The sequence below is a fragment of the Macrobrachium rosenbergii genome, chromosome 22, assembly GCF_040412425.1.
Source record: "Macrobrachium rosenbergii isolate ZJJX-2024 chromosome 22, ASM4041242v1, whole genome shotgun sequence".
NCBI lineage: Eukaryota > Metazoa > Arthropoda > Malacostraca > Decapoda > Palaemonidae > Macrobrachium > Macrobrachium rosenbergii.
This window is the reverse complement of record NC_089762.1, coordinates 414,132-424,975: the sequence shown is the minus strand read 5'-3', so window position 1 is coordinate 424,975 and position 10,844 is coordinate 414,132. Positions and strand designations below refer to the sequence as shown.

Sequence of the window (10,844 nt, the reverse complement as noted above, 5' to 3'; positions counted from 1 at the left end):
GGCGTGTGGAATTTTTTTAATCACCTGTCTGAACAGTGAAATTTGTGTGAAATATTGAAATTTTCATTTTGGATTCATGTTTTTCAATCCACATTTAGTGGTACCTTCTATATTAGAATGTTGTCCTATTGTGAATCTAGTGTAGGCCTAAAGAAGACCATGAGTTAATGGTTGAAACAACTGTCGGCTTGGGAATGAACGAATATAAGAGCACAGTAACAGCATACAAGCAGGATCTGAGTTCTTCTCTTCCGAGACACAAGCTCAGAGTTTATACCAACTCCACAACTGGAGAAAACTTTATACTTCTCCTCGGCTGGATGCCACTTTATGCGCCTACCCTTGCCTTAAGTACACTTCTATAAGAAGCTCTTCCACATGTCAGCATTTATACCAAAGTCACTCTTTCACATGATATATAAATGAAAGCTGAATTTCTGCTCTCAAGCAAGAATTGGTCTCGTGTCTTCCGAGTTACAAGCACAGCGTTTTACTAATCTCACTATGTGAGAAAACCTTTTTGCTAAGTCCAGTCGAAAAGTTCTAGGCTTATAACCTAGAGGACTAAAGTTTTGCAAAGTCCAGTCGAAAAGTTCTAGGCTTATAACCTAGAGGGACTAAAGTTTTGCTAAGTCCAGTCGAAAAGTTCTAGGCTTATAACCTAGAGGACTAAAGTTTTGCAAAGTCCAGTCGAAAAGTTCTAGGCTTATAACCTAGAGGACTAAAGTTTTGCAAAGTCCAGTCGAAAAGTTCTAGGCTTATAACCTAGAGGACTAAAGTTTTGCTAAGTCCAGTCGAAAAGTTCTAGGCTTATAACCTAGAGGACTAAAGTTTTGCTAAGTCCAGTCGAAAAGTTCTAGGCTTATAACCTAGAGGACTAAAGTTCAATTCTTGCATTTATCAGTTATAGTATTAAAACATATCACGTGAAATGTGAGCAAATTATCATCAGTACTGACGTGCAAGATAGGCTTCCCATGGAAGTATACTTGAGGCAAACAGCAGGTAGGCACCAAGTGGCACTGACTTCACTGACTTCCAGAGAAAACAACTCTTTCCCGTTGTGGGTGTGGTAAAGCTCTGTACTTGTAATTGGGAAAACAATTCAAAGCATGACCACTTTCTCAGGCAAACTGCAATTTTTTTGCTGTAAAAGCTTAAATTCATTCCAAAATTAATAACTTATTGGAGTGTCTTTGGCTTAATTCTAATAGTCAACCTTTTTTTCTTAACAGGTATGGACGGTATGAAAAAGCAGTGTTCTAAAAGCAATGCAGGATGTTATACAAAAGCAAATCCCGACAAGAAATCTGGTAATGAAACAAGCCCCTTCCCTCGCGATTCAAAAATACTCGGGGGAAATATGGATGACAGGTGGATATGGAAAGGTAAGCATCCACAATCCACATTCCCCCCTTACCTCCAAAAGCACAACCGACCCAATATCACAACGAACAGGTTAGTTACAAACCAACCTCTGTCGCCTTCAACTACAGAGGAAAATAAATACTTCCTTCAAGACTGGTTACAAGAAACTACCACCACTACAGAAAGGCTGGTACCGAATGTTCCTCAATACACTCTGAAATGGAAAGAGGCCAATCTAACCCATACAATCAATGCTACTCCTGAGTCAATTGTACCAGACGCCAGTGGAAACACGTTACTCATCAGTAACGCAACTCATTCCCATGATGATGCAATATCACAGCTCCAACCATCCAATTCTTCCATTCCTACACTTATTCTAGAAAGTATGCCACAAGGATTGATTTCCTCTGATAACCAATCGACACCGTGGGTGAAGAACGGAGACATGAGTGCCCTGCCTGAAGAGACAAAAACGAATGAAGTATTTATCAATTTGATCAGCACCACCAACACATACTTGTCTCCACTCAAATCTTGGGAGCGTCCTGAAACCGAAACCATTTCACCTCTGCATCATCAAAGACTGGATGGCACGGCATCACCAAACAGTACGTCAAGTTATGAGAGCTATTCAGCATCATCCTTCATGTTCATTGTACCTTTGTCTGTTTTCATGATACTCTCTATTATCAGCAACATGCTTGTCTTTACCATACTGTGCAAGGATCACCTCAGGAAGACATTCTTTTTACAGTACATCAGCCTTACAGTTTCTAATCTCCTGGCAAGTATTTTCAGTGCACCTGTTCTTATAGCAGTTATACTCCTTCCCAATTCGCTGTCTCCTGTCTTGTGCATTTTTCTGTCTCCATCGCTTATACTAGCAACAGTCATATCAGTTGGAAGTTTGTCGAGCATAAGTATTCTAAGATGGTGGAAATTTCATAACTCTGCTCTGATAAGACAACATGAGAAGGCAGTATTATGCTTTTATCTGCTTACCCTCTGGATCATAGGAATTGGAATAATACTGTGTTTTCTGTCACAAGAAGTCATTGAACTCAAAGGCTCATGTTCACTGAGCCTGATCTCAACATCCTTACAAAAATCGCTTCCTATAACGGCTATTTCTGTAAGCATGGGGCTCATAACTATCATCACAGCAAATGTCTTAACTATAAGAAAAATAAAGGAAAACTGTCTTAATTCACATGATAACTGCATACCTTTCCAAAACAAAATCTATTATAGTCAAGTTCTCAGTAACCCTCAAATATTTCACCAAAGTTCTCAAAACTTATATGCACCACAGAGTCTCGACAGGAATGATACACAGTTAGGCAAAACAACTGCCTCACAAAAAAGTTCAAATGTACGTAACACATTCACTATTGAAGATGAATCGAATCCTTTTGCAAGTACAAATCACCTAGCACTGAATTGTCCAAGCAAAGACTTAGTGTATTGTAACAGTGAACCTGAAAGTGAGCATCTGTACCAGATAATTGAAGAAGACACACAGGAACGTTTTCTTGACAATGCAACAGTTTCTGTTCACCATGAAAGTTTCACTTTACCCAATGCTGTGGAGAGTTCCAACAGTTCTCAGGCAGCAGCCATTCTGAAGCATGAGACAACTTTAGTCAAGGAACCATCCCCACCAACAAATTTAAATCATAATAATAGTGCTTGGAAATCTAATGAAGGAAGTTATGAAAATGAGTTTCCAACGGGAAATGAAGTTGGCTTTGAAAACAACTTTACCCAAGTCAAACTTAATGAAGAAAACCAAAATTTACGTAAAACCCCTAATAAAACGAGTCATTGGCCAATCCTCCAAAATCCTTTAAATAAAGGACAATACAGCCACTTTCAGCGTGAGAATCCCTTACTGATGGAACCAGACTGTTTCAACCAAATCCCAAATGGTTTCCAAAATAATGGCCTTTCATTACCAACACTCTCTATTACCGAAATTCAAGAATCATTATGCACAGGTTATATGGCAGATTTATCTGCTACATCAAGCCAACTTGGTACACCGAACATAAAAAACAGAAAAAAACGTGCAATGCACAAGCACTCCTCAAGGATAAATTTTGGCCAAAACTTTGGGGGCGAATCTGATGATGAAACAAATCAGCAAATTTCCCAAACCCAGAAAAGTTCTCTAACCAAAAAATCTGACAGGGGTGGTCTACAGCCATCCTCTGGAATACCAGGGGAAAGAGAAAACGATCCCACAAAAAGGCTGAAAACTCATCCTGTATGTCAGAGATGCATTCAAAATAGCCACAGATTAATTGCACTTTATGCGATTGCCTATTTGCCTTTTATAGCACTTCAAACAGCTGTGTACTTCATGGGACCTGGCATACTTGTCATAATAACCTTAACATACATGATACTCGTCAGTGCCATACACTCGACCCTGCATTGTTTGCAAAGCCCTATTCTGAAAAATGCAATTCGGAAATTTAGTAAAATAGCATTCTTCTCAAAAGCCAGGAAAATGAATCCTGGCTTATCATCCAAAACATTAAAACATCAAGTATTTCCACAAACTCGAATTTCCCAAAGTACTAAATTTACGAACAGCGACAAGGCTGTTTCTTTAAGCCATGTTAAGTCACCAGAGAGACCTTTCAGTGCCCCAGGTACCCTGACCAAGCTCCCAAAACAACTTGACAGTCTGAGTCGACCGTCAAGCTACCCTTCAATTTTTACTTACTTAAAAGTAAGTGAGAGCCATGCGGATGTTCAGCTTAAACTTCCAAAACACCCTTAAGTCGTGAGCTCTTCACAGAGGACATATTATAATAAAAAATATTTAATAAGTGGTACTGCTATACAGTATACAACTTGTAATATTAGAACACTAAGAATCCCTTGATTTTTTCTACATGAATTTTATATGGCATACAGAGTAATTCAATATTCATAATAGCTAATTCAGTCATGAGTGGATACCACGATACAACATATTTCAACATTCGGTACCAATCATCTTCCTACAGAAACACTTAGAACCTAATCTCTCCTTTCTCCGTGGAATTGTATTTAAAAAAGTCCAAACTTTATTTGCTTCTTGGTAATATATACGGAAGCTAACCTTGCCATTTCAGCACCTTTCTGACCCCAAGGGCAATTCGAACTCTATATTTCCTACTTCAAAACCTCTCAATGTGTTCCTGGGAGCAGAGTGACAGGGTTAGATTACATAGCCTAAGGTGGTTCTTGGTTTTCTCCCCTCCAACATCCAGGAGACACTAATGAAATTTTGCCACATCATTCTCTTACGCTGATGGTGCACATTTGACATTCTTATTACACACTTATTACAAATTTGAATACGCACTTCAGTTCTACTTACAATGAATTAAGACATTCCCTGTCTTCTGTCGTACCAAGTTTAACTCGAGTGCCACTTGCTGGTATTTCCATTAACATGATAGCTTTGACTTCACTCACGAAGAAACTCACTTCCCAGAATTCAGTTAATTCATATAGAATTTATTAGAGTAACTTACTTCACGACCCATTCGAATCAAGTTCTACCTGAGAAACCCTATGTAAATGACTGCTTTCCAGGCCTAAACCCTGGTAGACCTCAGTTGAACATCAAGCTCCCTACAATCAACTTTTCAGTAAAGAACAGAAATATTCCTAAACAAAACAAAGCCGAGATAACAGCGCAATCGAGTTTCTGTACAGCTGCTACAACGTATATTCAAGGCCACCGAAAATAGATCTTTCTTTCGGTTGTCTCGGTATAATGCTGTACGAGCTGCGGTGGTGGCATGTCCCATACCGCTGCCAGATGCACGATTATGGCTAACTTTAACCTTAAATAAAATAAAAACTACTGGGGCTAGATGGCTGCAATTTGTCACGTTTGATTATTGGAGGGTGGATGATCAACATACCAATTTGCAGCCCTGTAGCCTCAGTAGTTTTTAAGATCTGAGGGCAAACAGAAGTAGTGTGGATAGAAAAAGTGCGGACAGTATCAAGTGCGGATGGACCGAAAGCAGGTACAATAGTTTTCTTTTACAGAAAACCAAAACGTTATCAAACAGAGTATGAATAAAGTCTGAATAAGGTACGTAAAGCCTATCCCACTACGAAATAGCTTTCTCCTGTAATAGTGCTATAATCAACAGTGGGTACATTACCTGAAGTATGCAGTAACCTCCATTTTTCTTCTTCTTCAGTATCTCTAGCGCCTCTGGTGTGTAACCTGGAGCAATCACACCATCAGATACCTGAAAAGATACGTTTATAATAAAATAGTTCATTCAGCTGAAGAACTACATCAAAGATATATTCAAGACCTTACTTTAACCAATGTAACTTTGATTCACAAGCATGAGAATTTCAAGATTACACACTGCTTTGTTAGACTTGAGCATAATCTTCCTCTACTGATCCTGATCCTAACTCCCAATTAGCTAGACCTAATAAACTAAAAGCATATCAAACTTGCGCTAGAAATAAACTTGACTAATCATCCCTTAGCTAAAAGCAATGTGTGGTACAGTACATACAGGTTACGTATCTGGAGCCTTTTCTTAACAGACTTTGCCATTAAAATCAATTGTGCCACAAACTGTCACAGGATCCTTGATTAATGCTGCAAAGCAACCTGGAGAAGGACAATTGGCCTGTCCCTATATGTTAGCCGTCTGTACTTTGGCCTCATGAACCTTTACATTCACTCTGCGTTCATTCCCACTATTTCACTAGCTGCTACCTCTCTTCAAGAGACACTCAGAACCTTCCATTTTAAATTCAGTAGTGCATGATCCTATTTCAAATGTGAAGGGTTTCCTCTCGCAATCGTTTTACTCCCATGAGTATACCTTAGTTTAACCAGACCACTGAGATGGTTAACAGCTTTCCTAGGGCTTGCCCGAAGGATTAGATTTATTTTACTCCCATAGGCCTATATGCCATTCAGAGGTATGAACTGAGCCTTCTAAAGTATTTTTGCAACCCTTACTTTCCTATCTCTCCTGCATATTATATAAACACATGCATACACTGTCGCTTAATATCAAATTCACGCTACCTCGGGAATATCCCGATGAAATTATCACGAAGGGAATGTATAAGTGATAAATGGATTGCGATCCGGCAGTACCAATCCATTTATCACTTATAAATTCCCCTTCGGTGATAATTTCCCATCGGGGATATTCCCCGAGGTAGTTTGAGTCTGATATTAAGCAACATTTGTAGCTTCATGATTGTATATAAATCACGGTGTGATAAATTTTAATATATAAATATATATATATAAATATATATATATATATATATAAATATATATATATATATATATATATATATATAATATATATAAATATATATATATAAATATATATATATAAATATATATATAAAAATATATATATAAAAATATATATATATATATATATATAAAAATATATATATAAAAATATATATATAAAAATATATATATATAAATATATATATATAAATATATATATATAAATATATATATATAAAAATATATATATAAAAATATATATAAAAATATAAATATATATATAAATATATAAATATATAAATATATAAATATATATATATATATATATATATATATATATATATATATAAATATATAAATATATAAATATATAAATATATAAATATATAAATATATAAATATATAAATATATAAATAAATAAATAAATAAATAAATAAATAAATATATATATATATATATATATATATATATATATATATATATATATATATATATATATATATATATATATATATATATATTAATATATATATATATATATATATATATATATATATATATATATATATATATATATATATATATATGACACTTCATTCTGACAGCACCAGACCATGGGCCAAAGATATATAATATGTATAAATTTCAAACAAATTGAAAAAACAGTCCTCCAACGGTAGGCAATTCTCCTAAGGATGTTTCTGGCTCCATCTATGAAATTCCTTGTAAAAAAAGTGATAAAATATATTATGGACAAATTGGAAAACCACTTTCACAAAGAATCAAACAACACCAATATTCTGTGAGAACTGGCCAAATATCGAATGCATTATTCGTACACATGAGAGATTTTGATCATCCTATTAACTGGAGTAAAGCAAGACCTTTAGTCCCGTGCAATGACAGTTAAAAGGGATATCATCGAATCTTGTTTTATTAAGTCAAATAATGAAAGAGTTCTAAATGTAAGTCTTGGTTTATTTAAACTTGATGCTTTAATAATTAAAAAAGTTGTTGATAAATATAAGCAAAATTAATATACATTTCTGCAATTTGAATGTGTAAGAAGCCATTTGCCTTATGGTTAAGTAAATATTTGTATTAGTTTTTGACCGCGTGATCCCGGATTTGCCATGGATTAACCTTTTCTGTTTAACCCCTGGCAATTAACCATCTGGTATTCAAGGTTATACATGTTTTTGGATTTTGTAAGCCTAAACTTTAGTATTTCTTTTTGTGTGGTCTTAGGTTCAGTTTGTGACAGCTTGATCCGGGACTATCCTGGATTAACTTTGTTTATTACCCTTTGACAACTGACCATCTGGTATTCTTGTTCTTTTTGTTTACTATGTAACCTTCTTTATATTTTTGTCTCTTTCGTACCACGACGCCAGCGGCGTGGCACAAGTCGGAAAACACCGTAACTCGGAACATCGTAATAAAAATTTATAAAAACGAGAGAGAGATGGAGACAGCCTTATGTGAGCCTGGGGAAAGAAACAGGTTTTTAAGTTTTGCCCTAGTATTTAATAAACTGGTTTTCTCCCCTCCATATAGGAGGGATCTCTTTATAGTGAAGCCTAAACAAGTTTTCTCCCCTCCTTATAGTGAAACCTAAACCAGTTTTTTCACCTCGTTATAGCACCTAGTGCTACGCCTCTCAGAATCCTTGTTATGGCGCTTATGGTGCTGTAATCTGAGTTATGGCACCATAACTTTGGAACATCAGCCGTAACCTGGAACCAATTTTTTTATGAATATATTTAAAAAAGTGCTTTAAGTACGGAACACCTTAGGTCAAAGCCACCATAACTCAGGTACTACCTACTGGCTTGATGTAAAGAATAAAAAAGGGATCTGGGACTTCAAACTTACAAACTTATGGCTGGCTGGAGTGATGTGAGGAGTTTTAGAAAAGACATTAGATATTCATGGAAAGTTGTGGGATAGTGTTGTGGATGTAGTGTGTGGTGTGTGATGATTAAGGATTATATACTTGAATTGTGGATAGTGAAGAGAAAATGCATGGAAACATATAGGTTTCTGTTTGTAAGAGGACTGCAGACTGACTGACTATGACCAACAGTAAGGCTATGAACTTAAGTGGAAATCATAAGATGGAGTAATAATTAACAATAGGAATAGCCACAAATGGAAATGGAGCAGGCGACTGCTTTATGTACCTGGAAGTGCATATTATGGGTGGAAGGAGGGTGAAACAGGAGAGGGAGTCTCAGAACCAGTAAAGTAAGGTAAGCAGTGGCATCTGTTCAAGAACTTGGATAAGAGGTGGTTTGTCCTTGTACGTCCAAGGTGTAATGCAAGAAGGAATTGTGGAGCCAATTTTACTTCTGAAGTCCAAGTGTAGATATTGTATGGGAATGGAAGACTAACTATTTGCATATTTGCATATGTGAAGTAAGAACAAATGAATGGGGAATAGGTGAAAACATGGATCAAAGTGTTTAGTGTAGTGTGTACAGAAAGTCTGACATTTGAAATCTAAAACCCTTTCCTACTATTGTAATGCATCTTTCACTTTTCTTTTTTTTTAACAAATTACCCAACAATTAAGCCAGTATTACAAAACATGTCCCAAAACAACCCTTGGTAACTAATAGCACTGTCCAGTAAAACTGGCTCATGATCTAAGTAATTTCTACAACATGGCTTATAAAATTTGTATGTAGTGCACATAATGACACTGTTTAAGCCTTTAGGCAAGGTGACCTAACCAACCATAGTGTACACCTTTCACTCGTAACCAGACCACTTGCTTTAAGCAAACCAGGTTATATCTTGACATCCTTCCACTCAGTTGCTACTGCAGTACACCATCTCCCTTCTCTATTTTGAGAAGATCTTAATGATTCTAAACCTTCACCCATGCATTATCTTTTCATTAGTACTCTTCTCTCAGTTTTCTTCTCTTTACAATGCTTCCATTAAGGATTCAGAATTTTGATGCTATCTATCTTTGACTCTGACATTTTTTTATATGTTTGCACACCTCCTGTGATTTCCTTTCTTGAATTCCTGTCCCAAGAGGGTTCAAACTTGTGTGCACCCAAATGAGTTTATGCCCATTTCGACAGTAACATTTGGTTGCAAAATTAAACTAAAAATTGTAATTATTTCACTCTCCCAGCCCAGTTTTAAATACTGGTTTCAGACTTAAAAAGCTGCTGCTTCTAAGTCATTATAGTGTCAGTTGAAAGCATGTCTTACTTAGCCAGCTTTCACTTTCATCTTACATTCTTTGTTTGCCATATTAAGATTACTTTACAGAAGTTCCAAAACTAGAAGTCCTGTTAGGTCCCCTCCTTCCATTCCAATGAAACATGACCAATTAGAGAAAAACTTTCTATAAATATACTAAAATTAACAATCTAACCCGGTAATTTAAATGACTTTGATGATTTTCACCTTAAGAGAATCGAGATTCCTTTACTTCTTTCTCCTTTCCCAGACTTTTAGTTGTCATAGTTGAACCATGTACACTTGTACTATGCTCTATAATAATTCTAGCTTTTTTTATATTAAACTGACCATTCATTAATAAGGGCCTTTGTTTACCTTCCAGTCTCTACCTTATTTGATTTTATTTGAGTAACAAAATATTATATAGCACTAAGTAAATGACTGAAAATCTTTTGAAATCTACTTTCTAATATCCTGTAATTTAACTTACGACAACTGTGTAGTTCATGCTATCATCAGTCAAGTAATCGACTTATGGCGTGCTGTAAGTTGATTTCCACTGTAATTCATTGCTTATTACTTAATAGGCGCCGCAAGCACTGTTAACGGGGCTTTAATGGTGCTTGCAGTGCCGTAACTTTTTTAGGGTGCCGTAACTAAATACCCATTCTTGTTGTAAACACCATCAACAGCACTTCAACAGCGTCATAACTTGATTATGGTGCCGTAACTAGATACCTACTCTTGATAAATGTACCTGAAAGAGCACCATACGATCGGAACGCCGTAAGTCGGTGACGTCAGAGTTACGCCCCCTCCTGCTTGACCCGAAAATAAAACAATTCACTCTAGCTTTCAGAATCTAAATGTGTATGTATGTAACAATATAGAGAGCAATTGTTACTTTCTATACATTACCTATTAAACAGCTTTATTCCTTATACTTCTGGTATTATAACAATGGTTCTCAATACGTTC

The 10,844-nt window shown here is 35.9% G+C and overlaps 2 protein-coding genes across 2 annotated transcripts in view; one reads left to right on the top strand and one right to left on the bottom strand.

The window, feature by feature from the left end:
• LOC136850510 (uncharacterized) overlaps positions 1-5,108 on the top strand; it is an 11,170-nt gene extending 6,062 nt beyond the window's left edge. Inside the window, exon 2 of the mRNA XM_067124091.1 lies at positions 1,236-5,108. Within this exon, the coding sequence (XP_066980192.1) occupies positions 1,238-4,159 (2,922 nt within the window). The 5' untranslated portion in view covers positions 1,236-1,237 and the 3' untranslated portion in view covers positions 4,160-5,108. The remainder of the gene's footprint in view (positions 1-1,235) is intronic.
• LOC136850511 (bifunctional purine biosynthesis protein ATIC) overlaps positions 1-10,844 on the bottom strand; it is a 66,230-nt gene that overhangs the window by 32,890 nt on the left and 22,496 nt on the right. The window contains exon 8 of the mRNA XM_067124092.1: positions 5,547-5,636. Within this exon, the coding sequence (XP_066980193.1) occupies positions 5,547-5,636 (90 nt within the window). The remainder of the gene's footprint in view (positions 1-5,546; positions 5,637-10,844) is intronic.